The sequence below is a fragment of the Macaca nemestrina genome, chromosome 2, assembly GCF_043159975.1.
Source record: "Macaca nemestrina isolate mMacNem1 chromosome 2, mMacNem.hap1, whole genome shotgun sequence".
NCBI classification, from domain to species: Eukaryota; Metazoa; Chordata; class Mammalia; order Primates; family Cercopithecidae; genus Macaca; species Macaca nemestrina.
Window position 1 is genome coordinate 868,112 of NC_092126.1, and position 14,391 is coordinate 882,502.

Below are 14,391 nucleotides of genomic sequence, written 5' to 3' on the forward strand. Positions count from 1 at the left end.
GCACCTAAGATGTATATATTTCTGATGAGCATCAACTGTGTGGCGGGCACTGTGTAAGAGCTTTACTATCGCGTGTCATCCTTACGACAGCAGCCCAGCGAGGCAGTGACAGCAGCCCGGCGAGGCAGTGACAGCAGCCCGGCGAGGCAGGGTTTATCCATTTACAGAGCAGGAGGAGAAGGTTCAGCCGGGCTCTGAAATGTGCCCTCGGAGATAGAGTTAATCATGCCCAGGACTGGGAATGAAGCCGGGGTCTGACTCGAAGCCCCAGCTCCAGGCACGGGAGGGGAGGTGGTGAAACGGGACCCCCTGTGGCCTTCCCAGCACAAGACTGAGGGTCAGCGTCACTGTGGAAGTGATTTGGCCGGGCGCGGTGGCTCAGGCCTGTCATCCCAGCACTTTGGGAGGCCAAGGCGGGCGAATCGCCTGAGGTCAGGAGTTCAAGACAAGCCTGGCCAGCACGGTGAAACCCCGTCTCTACCATAAATACGAAAATTAGCCGGGCGTGGTGGCGGCGCCTGTGATCCCAACTGCTCGGGCGGCTGAGGCAGGAGAATCGCTTGAATCCAGGAGGAAGAGGTTTCAGTGAGCTGAGATCTCACTGCTGTACACTCCAGCCTGGGCGACAGGGCGAGACTCCATCTCAAAAACAAACAAACAAACAAAAAGCTAGTGATTCCACATCTTCAAATCAAATTTCAGCGGAGTGTTTACTGGGCAAGCAAGGCAGGGGGTCAGCTTGCTGACAGCCTCAACCTGCCAGCCCTCAGCCTGCACATTTGTGTGGCCACATCCTGGCAACTAGCCAGTCACACACCTCGGCAGGAGGCGGCCCCTCCTCCCTGGCTTGAGGAAGCAGGAAAAGGTACCCGTGAGACGGCCAGCAGTTCTGCAGCAGCGGTGGCTGGCTAGGATGGGCTCTCTCTGGGGTCTGGCTCTGCCCCTTTTCTTCTTCTGCTGGGAGGTTGCGGTGTCTGAGATCTCTGCAGGTAAAGAGGCCAGAGGGGCTGGTGGGCCTCCCCCCTCGTGGGGCTCTGGGAGTGAATTTCAGTGTGGGCAAGGGCAGGCTCTCTTGGGTTGATGACAAGGAACCACAGTGCTACCTGTGAAGTGCCATCGTTGATGATAAAGAGTGTGCGGATGGCGGTGTGTGAGTGTAAGCCTGCCTGGCGCTGCCATGGTGAGAGGTGGCTGAGAGTCTGCCTTTAAGAACGTGGAGAGTGAGTGGGGCGGGGAGGTGGGTGCAGGGAGGTGCCAGCTGGCGATCATTGTGCAGAAAGCTGAAGAATGTGGCTCAACAAGATTTGGACTCCTCCAAGTTTATTACCTGGCATGGATTTCCTTCAAAATACAGATTCCGAGTGAAAAGTCCAACTACCACAAACTGCTTGGGAAGGGTGGATGCTGAGAGGCAGGGCTTTTGTGAAAGACGGGAAGGAACCCTGACCTGTCGTTAATAGGAGCTGTGCCAAACTCATCACATACGTTAAAAAAGGGGGGGATGTATTGTATTGTATTGTATTGTATTGTATTGTATTGTATTGTATTGTATTGTATTGTATTATATTGTATTGTATTTTAGAGCAGTTCTAGGTTTGCTCTAAACCTTGAGTGGAGAGGCCGGGTGCAGTGGCTCACACCTGTAATCCCAGCATTTTGGGAGGCCAAGGCGGGTGAATCACCTGAGGTCAGGAGTTTGAGACCAGCCTGACCAACATGGAGAAACCCCGTCCCTACTAAAAATACAAAATTAGCGGGATGTGGTAGCAGCTGCCTGTAATCCCAGCTACTCAGGAGGCTGAGGCAGGAGAATTGCTTGAACCTGGGAGGTGGAGGTTGCAGCGAGCCAAGATCACGCCACTGCACTCCAGCCTGGGCAACAGAGTGAAACTGTTTAAAAAAAAAACAAAAAAACAAAAAACTTGAGCAGAGAGTATCGAGTTCCCATCCCCACCACTTACAGCCTCCCCCATCATCAACATCCCCCACCAGAGTGGCACGCTTGTTAGGACTGAGGAACCTACGCTGATGCATCATTATCATACATTATATTTTTAACCCTCACAATGGCCCTACAAGATGACCCTGCTCTGACCACCCCGGACTCCACCGCTTTAAGGATGAGGCCACTGTGCTTCTGGGGATCCAGTGACTCCTCCTCGGAGCCAGGATCGGACTCCACACAGGCCTGAGCACTGCGCGCCTCGGCCTCCTGCCTGTGCTCACCGTGGCCTGGCGTGCACATGTCCCGTTAGCTCCACCTTACGGATGCAGAAATGCAGGCTTGGAGCTGAGAGACTTGGCCAGGGTCACAGGGCAGAGAGCAGGTTCTCCGACTCAGGGTCCCCAGTCCACCTGCTTTCCTCTCCACCAGATTGGAAGATGGTACCAGGAGAGCCGCAGTGTTCCAGAGCTCCCGAGGGGCTGGGCCGGGCTTTGCTGTATTTGAGAAGACCCTCCGGACCCAAAAGGCTGTGGGCTTGGGGAGCATGAGGAGGTTTCACAGCAAAACTGACACCCCGGGGCTCCTGGAGAAGCTGGAAAATGTGCCAGGGGAAGTCAGGCTCCAAGGGCACCACTCTGGGCTTCCAGCTGTGTGGGCTGGACCAAGAAGGCTCAGAGAAATGATCTCAGGCCTTGAAGTGGGGAGAAGAAACTGTATTATGAAGGCAGAGGAACAGTTCCTGCAAAGTGAGATTTGTGTGTGCAGCTGGGCTGCAATGGACCAGTGGTGGCAGCGGGTGCCCAGGACTCGCCCGCTGCCTGGGGGTGCAGCCCGTACTCCTCACTGTAGTCACATCGACTGTGCGTGCTTTCAGGTGGCCGGGGACAGGACTCCATGGGGGAGGGATGCTTACCTTGTGGGCTTTGGAATATAAGGGTTTTCCCTTTCACTTTCTCCGCTGGTCCTCACCACCTTGGCAAGGCAGGTATTGTGAGCCTGTTTTCTCAGGTGAGGACATGGAGGCTGGGAGGGGTCTAGAGACTGGCCGGGCTAGTAGGAGGCCGAGTCAGCCGGCCCCAGAGCCAGCAGTGGGCAGCACAGCGGCAGCTGCAACCAAGGAGCTGCCTCGTCATTCTCTGAGGTCCACAGGACAGCCAGCGGGGACCTGGGGCCCCGTCCTGATGCCCTGGGGAGAGGTTCTAGGCCTCTTTGGGGGTCTATGGGCTACTTTTGGACCAGTGGAGCTGGGTAAAGACTATCTCAAACCATGTGCCAGGGGAGGTCAGACTCCAAGAGTGCCACCTTTGGGCTTCTAGCTGTGTGGGCTGGACCAAGAAGGCTCAGAGAAATGAGGGGGTTTGTATTTGATCCTTTTCCTTCCACGACTGGGATTACTACATAAAACACAGGGCATCCAGTTACATTTGAATTTCAGGTAACAATTTTTTCTTTTTTTTTTTTTTAGTGTAAGTATGTAGCCAATATTGCATGAGAAATATGCTAAAAAGTTATTCAGATAAACTTGCATTTATCTGAAATGCAAGTTCAAATTTAACTGAGTACCCTATATTTTTATTTGCTAAATCTAGAAACCCTCTCCAAGAGGCTCCTTGGCCACTCTCAGGGAGAGCCCCATCTCCCTGCAGACAGGAGAGGCACCCCCCCTTTCTCAGGCCAGAAAAGATCTTGCAGTAAACTACTCAAGAGGCTGGGGCAGGAGGATCACTTGAGCCCAGGAATTCAAGACCTGCCTGGGCAACAAAGCAAGATCCTGTCTCTGGGGAAAATATCCTACCGTGGCCTCCCTCGGGGCCCCCGTTCCTCCCACCTCAGGGCCAGTCAAGGGAACAGGCCTCTGCTCTAGGCAGAAGTGCCAGCAGCCGCTCTCTGAAAGGCTAGGTTTTGCCTGAGCTGGCTCCCTGTGTCCTGTGGAAAATGCCTGGCCACAGTTTCTGTGGTTCCCGGGCTCCAACCCTGCAGTTCTCAGCCTCATTCAGGAGGGGCCTTGGCAGGGTGGGGCACCCTGTTTCCCTTGCCGGAGCCCCAAGGACTCTGCCGGCCCCCTCGCTTTGGCAGCAGCACTGCCCACACTGTCTCTGGAGGTTCCTCCCTTCGGTCCACCCAGCCACCCCGAAAGGCCTTTCTCATCTTTGAAGGGTTTTGACTTCCGTGGGGAGGTATGTGTTGGATGAGAAAAGTGGCCGGGGAAGGGGACACAGGTTCAGAAAGCTCTGCGAGTCCTGGACGCTGCTCTGCCTTCTTGGCTCACCCTGGAAGGTGGGCGCTGGCCCCACTCATCCCCTGTTAAAGACGCAGGCCGAGAGCCAGCAGATCCCGGGGCTTGCTGGCCCCTAGTGAGTTGTCAGGGCTTCAGAGGACGCCAGTCATGGCAACCCCAGCTCTGTGGCTGCCACATGGGCCTGGGCTTCCCAGGACTGCCTCCTTCTTGTTCGCTTATGTAGATGAAAAAGGAGGTAACAGCACTTCCCCTCCCCACCCTCCTCCCAGAAGTGCCCAGGGTGTAAACGAAATCGCTTGCGTGAAGTCCACTGGAACCCAGGCTCACCAAGTCAATCTTAACCAACACAGGCCCCAGCAGCCACAGAGCAGACGCTGCGATGACAATGGACGACACAGAAGTGCCCGCTATGATTCCAGCACCAGGCCACGCCACTCTGGAAACTCGAACTCTGAGTGCCGAGACCTCCTGTAGGTCCTTAACCCCAGCCGGCCCCATTCCAGAAGCAGAGACCAGGACTTCCACAGAAACACCTCCCGACCGCACGGTGCTGATCGCCACCTCTGCGGAGACATCCGCCGCCACTGGCAGCCCCGAGGGACCTGGAATGACCACAGCTGAGACCATCACAGGCAGTGATCCCAAGGAAGCCGTCTTTGACACCCTTCGCACCGATGATAGCTCTGAAGAGGCAAAGACACGCACAACGGACATATTGACATTGGCTCACACCTCCACAGAAGCTAAGGGCCTGGCCTCAGACAGCAGCGCCTCTTCCGACGGCCCCCATCCAGCCATCACCCCCTCATGGTCCCCGGGATCTGACGTCGCTCTCCTCACTGAAGCCCTGGTGACCGTCACCCACATCGATGTTATCAATTGCAGCATCACAGAAACAGAAACAACGACTTCCAGCATCCCTGGGGCCTCAGACACAGATCACATCCCCACGGAAGGGATGAAGGCCTCGCCCACCTCCAATCCACCAGCTCTGCCTGACTCCACTGATGCAAAACCACACAGCACCGAGGCCACAGCCTCTGCCGAGACCCTGTCCACAGCCAGCACCACAGAGTCAACCGCACCTGATGCCACGGTTGGGACCCCACTCCCCACCAACAGCGCCACAGAAAGAGAAGTGACAGCACCCAGGGCCACGACCCTCAGTGGAACTCTGGCCACAGTTAGCGGGAATCCCCTGGAAGAAACCTCAGCCCTCTCTGTGGAGACACCAAGTTACGTCAAAGTCTCAGGAGCAGCTCTCGTCTCCACAGAGGCCGGGTCAACAGTGGGCAAAACAGCTTCCTTTGCTGGGGGCTGTGCTTCCTCCTACAGCCCCTCAAAAGCCACCATCAAGAACTTCACCCCTTCAGAGACACCGACTGCAGACGTCACAACCAAGGGGCCCTTCCCCACCAGCAGGGACCCTCTTCCTTCTGTCCCTCCGACTACAGCCAACAGCAGCCGAGGGACGAACAGCACCTTAGCCAAGACCACAGCCTCAGCGAAGACCCCGATGAAGCCCCCAACAGCCACGCCCACCACTGCTCGGACGAGGCCGACCACAGGCGTGAGTGCAGGTAAGTGGCTCCTGCTGGTGATCTTTGGGATTTGGGATGCGGAGTTTCCAGGACGTCTCCGCGCTTGAGGAGTGGAGGGGAAGGAAGGATCTGGAGCCTATTCAGAGCCTGCCCCTGATGTTGCCGCTTCGTGATCTTCTAGTGGTTCTTGGCGAAATCAGGAAAAGGCAGATGGAGGGTTGTGTATGGAAAGAGGTGGAGATGGAAGTCTGGAGAAACGGTTTTCAGTCTCAGCTCTGCCTCTAACAACCCGAGTGACCTTGGGCAAGTCCCTCTCCCTCTCCGGGCCTCAGTTTCCCCACCTGTAGTTGGAGAGGGTTGGGATGGGCACCGAAGTCCTGTCCAGCTCTGACCTTCTATGAAGTTCACTGTTAAGCAGCTCTGGAAGCTTCTATTCCAGCTGTAGCCGCACAGAGGAGCAGCGTGCAGGCATCAGGCCCAAGCTGCTGTTCTCTGACGGGCTGGGACCCCATGAAAGTGGGACACGCTGGATGCATTCCCTGGGATTTATGCCATAGATAGTGACCTAAAATAAATGAATACAGGTACAGGCCGGGAGCGGTGGCTTACGCCTGTAACGCCAGCACTTTGGGAGGCCGAGGAGGGTAAATCACCTGAGGTTAGGAGTTTAAGACCAGCCTGGCCAACATAGTGAAACCCCGTCTCTACTAAAAATTTGAAAATGAACCGGGCGTGGTGGCGCACGCCTGTAATACCAGCTACTCGGGAGGCTGAGGCAGGAGAATCGCTTGAACCCGGGAGGTGGAGGTTGAAGTGAGCCGAGATCACGCCGCTGCACTCCAGCCTGGGTGATGAGAGTGAAACTCCATCTCAAAAACAGACAAACAAACAAATAAATACAGCAAAGTCTTGGGAGTTTAAAGCTACATCTCTGAGGCAACAAACAGGGACTTCTCAGGGGAGAGTTCATTGTCAGAGGCTGCTTGGTCAGTCCAGCTTCCGGCCAGCCTGTAGCCTCCACCTCCACTTGCTGTCACTCTGCCCTTGGGCCTCATCTCTGTGTATCCACAGCTTGCTCCCACCTTTCTGGGGGAGGTGGGAGCACAAACATTAATCACAGCCACTCAATAAATAAGGATATTATTGAATATCTTTTGTATTGTAGAAAGGGGTGATATAAACATGTTTCACACCCAGTAAGCGTTGGCCCCCGCTGAACGTTCTCTCTGATGCCAGGCAGTGTGATGCCAGGCAGTGTGATGCCAGGCAGTGCCACCAGCTTCGTGTATGTTATCTCCTCTATTTAACCTTCAAAACAGCCTTAGGAGGTGGGTAACACGACCGCATCTGACAGGGTTAAAGATGGTAGCTAAACTGCCCTGGAAAGAAAAATACCTTTATTATTGGCTGATTAGCATAAAAAGGTACATCATAAAATGTCTTCCTCCCCGGCTGTACCCCCAGCCAGTTCTCTTCACACGTGTAACCTGTGGGATTGTTTCTTTTCTTTTCTTTTTTTGAGACAGAGTTTTGCTCTTGTTGCCCAGGCTGGAGAGCAATGGTGCAATTTCGGCTCACCGCAATCTCTGCCTCCCGGGTTCAAGTGATTCTCCTGCCTCAGCCGCCCGAGTAGCTGGAATTACAGGCGTGTGCCACCATACTGGCTAATTTTTGTATTTTTAGTAGAGATGGGGTTTCACCATGTTGGCCAGGCTGGTCTTGAACTCCTGACCTCAGGTGATCCGCCCGCCTCGGGCTCCCAAAGTGCTGGGATTACAGGGGTGAGCCACCGCGCCCAAGCTTATTGCCTTAGTTTTACTGACCAGTGAATAAAATTGTGTTTATTGTGGTTTGAACACTTACCATGAGATCTGCGCTCTGAGATGCTGCGATACAGTGTTACCCACGGTACGGTACAGCAGGTCGCTGGAACTCACTCATCTTGCATAACTGAAATGTCACCCCCTTGGTCAGCTCCTCCCTGCTTCCCTGTCCTTCAGAAAGCTATTCTTTCTTCGTTCTGTTTTGTTTTACCATCACTTGTTTAGCCAGTTCTGCATGGATGGACTCTTAGGTTGTTTCTAGTATTTCATTAAGACAAACAGCGCTGCAGTAAACAGGACCTTTTTTTTTTTTTGAGATGGAGTCTCACTCTGTCACCCAGTCTGGAGTGCAGTGGCGTGATCTCGACTCACTGCAACCTCCACCTCCAGGGCTCAGATGATCCTCCCACTTCAGCCTCCTGAGTAGCTGGAATGACAGGCGTGAGCCACCACACCCAGCTGATTTTTGTATTTTTAGTAGAGACAGGGTTTCTACTATGCTGGCCAGGCTGGTCTCGAACTCCTGACCTCAGGTGATCCACCTGCCTCGCCCTCCCAAAGTACTGGGATTAGAGGCGTGAGCCACCGCCCCCAGCCCTGATTTTCATCTTACTGTTCTCCATTTGCAGGTGAAAATGTAGGTTTCCTCCTCCTGCGGCTGAGTGTGGCCTCCCCGGAAGACCTCAGTGACCCCAGAGTGGCAGAGAGGCTGATGCAGCAGGTGAGTGGACACTTTCTGGGCCAGGGGAGTAGAGGAAGGCGTGAGGTTTGCAGGGGCTGCCGGGAAGACCCGCAGGACACGGAAGAGCAGCTACCGCACTTGGAAGGGAGTCTCGTTTCTTACAGAGAATTGGGAGCTGCATCGGAGGATCTCTGCCTGGCTTTGCTTCTGCCTGCCTTCTCCGAGTTCTTCGTTTCCTTCTCTGCAGTGTAGACACATGACTGCCCAACCCCCATGACTGCCCAACCCCCAATTTCTTCTGGTCCTTGGAAGCTTGGCCCTGGCCCCTGAGGAGAAGGTCAGTGATATTGATGGGAGGTAGGCAGGACTCTTGGTTGTAAGTGGCAGAAACCCAAGTCAGAGCAGTTTATGGAAAAAAAAAAAAAAAAAGGCAAGGTCTGAGAAACCTAGAAGCATCTCCTCAGCTTCAGTATGGCTGGATCCGGCAACTCAAACGTGATCATGGGGACTTTCTCTTTCTCTCCCCGTCTTAGCTCTACTCCCTTCATTCTTCAGAGTCTTTCTTTATATGTATGAAAAGGCAGCTTTGTTAGCCATAGATTCACAAGGCACTTCCCTCTCCCCAACTTTTCTTTTCTTCTCTCTCTCTTTCTTTTTCTTGAGATGAAGTCTCGCTCTGTTGCCCAGGCTGGAGTGCAGTGGTGTGACCTCGACTCACTGCAAGCTCCGCCTCCTGGGTTCACGCCATTCTCCTGCCTCAGCCTCCCCGAGTAGCTGGGACTACAGGTGCCGCCACCACGCCTGGCTAATTTTTTTGTATTTTTTTAGTAGAGACGGGGTTTCACCGTGTTAGCCAGGATGGTCTCGATCTCCTGACCTCGTGATCCGCCCGTCTCGGCCTCCCAAAGTGCTGGGATTACAGGTGTGAGCCACCACGCCTGGGCCCCTCTCCCCAAATTTTCATGTCATCCGGGGAAGGGCAGGTCTCCGTGGCCTGCAAGGGCCATCACAACTGACTACCCAATCAGGATCCCATAGAGGAAGGACGAGCCCCGAGAAAACAGGGAGGCTAGACAAAAAAACCCCAGAGATGTACACCCTAGATGAGGACCAAGATTGGGAGGCATTTGTACAAGTTGGGGAAAATTCTCCTGAAGCCCACTGGACAGAACTTCCGATGGTGAAATCCCAGGGCCTGGGCTCTCGGGGAAGGGGGTGGTGTGGCTGAAATCCCGGGGCCTGGGCTCTCGGGGATGCGGATGCTGTGGCCTGTTGGAAGGTTAGGCTGGGTCAGCTCCGTGCAGATTTCACGGGCCTGGTCTCGCTGAGGGGCGGGTGGTTCTCCTGCTGTGCGGTACACAGTAGCAGATGGGGCATGACGGGAAGTATCTAAGCTCTGCTCACAAACGTGACCAGTGAAAACAGGCCTGGTACACAGTCTAACGTGGATTGCCTCTTTGGCAGTGCCCTTGTCAGTACCCGAAGCTTGCATTTAGCACCTCTCACAGTCAATAGGTACCGTACCACTTAAAAGTGGCTGAGACTTATTGTCATCCCTTGCAAGGGTAAACCTGGCAGAGATGCTGGCTGGGGGTCTTATGCCAGGTGTAGAGTTCATAGCCGGGCTGGACAGGTGAAGTGATTGCCCTTTGCAGAGGGAAGCAAGATACGTCTGTGGAGAATGGGATCCTTTGTTGCAGGCGAAAGAAAACCTGTCTGTCATAAGTAAAAGGGGGATTTGTTGGCAGGTCCCAGAGTGCATAGAATCAAAGCAATGCCAGGACAGCAGGCTCGGAACATAGGCAGGAGGACCCCCAGGGGAGTGCGGGGGCTCTGGGGGCCAGACAGTGGGACACACTGGCTGGGACACGGTCCCTCTTGCTGGTGAGTCACTACTGGACGCTGCCACAGCCGACGGGCGTCATGCGGCCTGCGCACACGTTCACACGGGTTCTCGCTGCCTTTTTGTCTCGCTGGACTTTTTGCTCCAGAGCCAAAGTCCTGAGTAGGAACATCTGATAGGCAGAGCTTAGCCCTTGTGCTCCCGTGAGTCCACAGCCAGGTGCCAGGGGATGGGAAGAAGGGATATCTGCATCCTTGGAGTTCTCTTAGTGGCAGCGAGGCCCATCAAGACTCCCACCGCAAGGAGTTCCCTAAACATAGCACGGAGATTCGACCCCCAATGGCCAAATAAATGACAAATGCTCCCGGCACATGACAATCAAAGTAGCGAGTGTGAATCCTTGTGGAAGAGGGAAGCCAGTTGTTTGTTTTGTTTTGTTTTGTTTTGTTTTGTTTTGTTTTGTTTTCTGAGACTGTGTCTCGCTCTGTCGCCAGGCTGGAGTATAGTGGTGAGATCTCGGCTCACTGCAACCTCCACCTCCCAGGTTCAAGACATTCTCCTGCCTCCGCCTCCCGAGTAGCTGGGATTACAAGCCCGCGCCAGCAAACCGGCTAATTTTTACATGTTTAGTAGAGACGGGGTTTCAGGTTTCACCATCTTGGCCAGGCTAGTCTCGAACTCTTGACCTTGTGATCCACTCACCTCAGCCTCCCAAAGTGCTGGGATTACAGGCATGAGTCATTGCGCCTGGCTGGAAAGCCAGTTTTGTTTTTTTCTTTTTCTCTCTCTCTCTTTCTCTTTCTTTCTCTTTCTCTTTCTCTTCTTTTTCCTGAGACAGATTCTCACTCTGTTGTTCAGAGTGCAATGGAGTGCAATGGCGCGATCTCGGCTCACTGCAACCTCCGCCTCCCAGGTTCAAGCAATTCTCCTGCCTCAGTCTCCTGAGTACCTGGGACTACAGGTGCCCGCCACCACTCCCGGCTGATTTTTGTATTTTTAGCAGAGACGGGGTTTCTCCATGTTGGTCAGGTTGGTCTTGAACTCCTGACATCAAATGACCCACCCGCCTCAGCTTCCCAAAGCACTGGGATTATTGGCGTGAGCCACCGCATCTAGCCAGGAAGCCAGTTTTGAGTCTCAGGTCTGCGCTCCCAAACCGGAAATGATTTCAGGAATCGGAAAGAAACTGGGTGATCAGGAGCAGGTCGGGCAGCTGAGGCGCAGGCACCAGGCCCTGTAGGGTTGGGCGTCAGTTCTCGTCCGGGGACAGCCCACGGTTTGGGCTCAGGAATTAGACAATGAGCTTCGGAACCAGCTAGATCTGGGTGTGAATTCTAGTTCCCAACTGTGTGGTCTTGGATAAGTTATTCTATGCGACTTTGATCCCTTATAAAATGAGGATCATAACACCTGCTTTATAAGGTTTCTGTGAGGTTTAGATGACATAATGTGTGGGAAGCACCAGCCTGTGTCCAGCATGTAAGTGGCCCAGGAAGGGTTGCCGTCCATCACATGCATTCTGCCCCACTGTCCCTTCCTGTCCTCTGCCTATGGCGAGCTCATGGGTCAGAGGGGCTGAAAGGACCACCTGGCTCCCTTGTTCTCCAGCTCCGCCAGGAACTCCACGCCCACGCGCCTCACTTCCAGGTCTCCTTACTGCGCATCAGGAGAGGCTAACAGACATCAGCTGCAGCCAGGCCTGTCCCGTATGCCAAAAGAAGGTGCTGCCCATGGCCTGGACCCCCACCAACAGACTGCAGATGCATTACTGTGCTGAGAGGTACCAAGAAGTTTCCTGTGAAGGGCAGCCGGTCCAAGCCCCTGACCCCAGATGTGGCAACAGGACCTCACTCACGGCCACCGGAGCATATATGCGGGGAGGGGCTTCACCTGTTCCCAGAGGTGTCCTTGGACTCACCTTGGCACATGTTCTGTTTCAGTAAAGAGAGACCTGATCAGCCATCTGCGTGCTTCCATCCTGCATTAAAATTCACTCAGCGTGGTCCAGAGGTTGTCTATTGATCTGTATGCTTTCGCCGTTTTTACGGTAGAGGGATTGTGGATATTCTCACTGCACCTCCTCCTTCCACTCCCCCAGGTCTTGGTTTGCACTTTGATGATAGCATTTACTGAGACGGGCCTGGAGCCTGTTGAACAGTGCGCTACGGCAGGGCAGGGGCCACCTTTGTTCATCTCAGTATCCCCTGAACTAGCAGAGCGTCTGGCCTGCCGTGGGATCACAGAGAATGTGGAATTGACCTAAATTTAAATTTCAAGTTCTGGACACAAGCCTCAATTATTCTTCTTATATGTTATAACTTACATGCTATTATTTTTAAAAAATTAATATGGTTTTTTATTAGAAAAGTAAAACTTGGCCAGGCACACTGGCTCATGCCTGTAATACCAGCACTTTGAGAGGCTGGAGTGGGTGGATTACTTGAGCTCAGGGGTTTGAGACTGGCCTGAACAACATGGCAAAGCCCTGTCTCTACGAAAAATACAAAAGTTAGCTGGGTGTAATTGTGGACACCTGTATTCCCAGGTACTCGTGAGGCTGAGGTGGGAGGATCACTTGAACCCTGGAGACGGAGGTTGCTGTCAGCTGAGATCACACCTCTGCACTCCAACCTGGGTGACAAGATGAGACCCTGTCTCCAAAAAGTAAATGAATAAAAATAAATAAAATGAAAGTGGCTGGGTGCAGCGGCTTGTGCCTGTAATCCCAGCACTTTGGGAGGCCGAGGCAGGCGGATCACGAGGTCAGGAGTTTGAGACCAACCTGGCCAGCATGGTGAAACTCTGTCTCTACAAAAAACACAGAAATTAGCTGGATGTCGTGGCAGGGGCCTGTAATCCTAGCTACTCGGGAGGCTGAGGCAGGAGAATTGCTTGAACCTGAGAAGCAGAGGTTGCAGTGACCCAGGATCCCGCCGCTGCACTCCAGCCTGGGTGAAAGGGCAAGACTCTGTCTCATAAATAAATAAATAGATAAATAAATAAATTTAAAATAAAAGTAAAACTTGTTTATGATTTCAAAATTTTGAAAAATTCCAAAGACCAAGCAAAGTAAGAAGTGGGAAGAGGAGAAAGAAAACATGTCCTATAATCCCACCTCTTAGATACAACGATTTATTTTTTAAAATAGAGACAGGGTCTCACTCTCACCCAAACTGCAGTGCAGTGGTGCGACCATGGCACACTGCAGCCTTAACCTCCCAGGCTCCAGTGATCCTCCCATCTTAGCCTCCTGAGGAGCTGGGACCACAGATGCACCACCACACCTGGCTAGTTTTTGTACTTTTTTTGTAAAGAAGGGGCTTTACCATGTTGACCAGGTTGGCCTCGATCTCCTGAGCTCAAGCAATCCTCCTGTCTCAGACTCACAAAGTGCTGGGATTATAGGCATGAGCCCCTGTGCCCAGCCTTATATACAGATACAGCTATTATTATTAGTGTTTTTCTAAAATCGAAGTTCTGATCTCTTCCTCTGGACCTGCCCCACCTGCATCTTCCCCATCTCAGTTAATGTCAATTGCATCCTTCAGTTGCTCAAGCCGAAATCCTCGGCACTGTTCTTTATTCCTCTCTCTCACGTGTTGCACCAGGAAATTCTGCTGGCTCTACTGCCATCAAACTGTGCCCAGAATCTGGCCCCTCCTCAGCATCTCCAGTGCTACCACCAAGATGGTCCACGATGCCGTCATCTCTCACCTGCACTACTACGGGTCTTCCTGTTTCCAGCTCTGCCCCCACCCCAGTCTAGTCCCAATATGTCAGCCAGGGCTGTCTTTTTACAACATAAGGCAGACCACACCACTTCCTTGCTCCAATCCTCCCATTTCACTTAGAAGAAAAGCAGAGTTCTGACAACGGCTACAAAGCCATACAGAACCTGCGCCCCTCCCCTGCCTCCTTAATTTGCACCACAGCCACACTGACGTCTTTCTTGTCCCTTGAATGCACTGGGCCTGCTCTTGCCTTGGGACCTTTCTGTGCATTGCTCAGTCTGCTCCTCCTCTGCATATCCACTTGGCTAACCCTCTACCTCCACCTTCACGTCCCTTCTCAGCAAGGTCTGCCATGACCATGCTGCTTAAAAATTCAGTCTCCCCTTCTGTACTTTGATGTACTTTACAGTGCTGATCACAGTTGAACATCATACGTATTTTATTTGTTTTCTTTATTATCTGTGTCCCCCAACTAGAATGAAAGGTTTTGCCCTTTACGGTTTCCCTAGTGCCAAGAACAGTACCTGGCACATGCCGGGGGCTCAGTAAACATTCGTTAGATGAATGAAGGAAACAAGGAGACAACG

The 14,391-nt window shown here is 53.1% G+C and overlaps 1 protein-coding gene across 3 annotated transcripts; it reads left to right on the forward strand.

Moving 5' to 3' along the window:
- The first annotated feature begins 679 nt into the window (after positions 1-679).
- Positions 680-12,735, forward strand: LOC105470760 (mucin 20, cell surface associated). Of its 3 annotated transcripts, none has more exons than XM_071090543.1 (4): positions 680-989; positions 4,535-5,764; positions 8,178-8,269; positions 12,619-12,735. In XM_071090543.1, the coding sequence occupies exons 1-4, from the start codon at positions 914-916 to the stop codon at positions 12,718-12,720; spliced, it is 1,500 nt and encodes a 499-aa protein (XP_070946644.1). In that variant the 5' UTR covers positions 680-913; the 3' UTR covers positions 12,721-12,735. The 3 variants fall into 3 exon arrangements, with proteins under 3 accessions (XP_070946644.1, XP_011721270.2, XP_011721269.2); XM_011722968.3 differs by lacking the exon at positions 12,619-12,735 and adding an exon at positions 11,682-12,075; XM_011722967.2 differs by lacking the exon at positions 12,619-12,735 and adding an exon at positions 8,395-8,896.
- Positions 12,736-14,391: the final 1,656 nt, after the last annotated feature.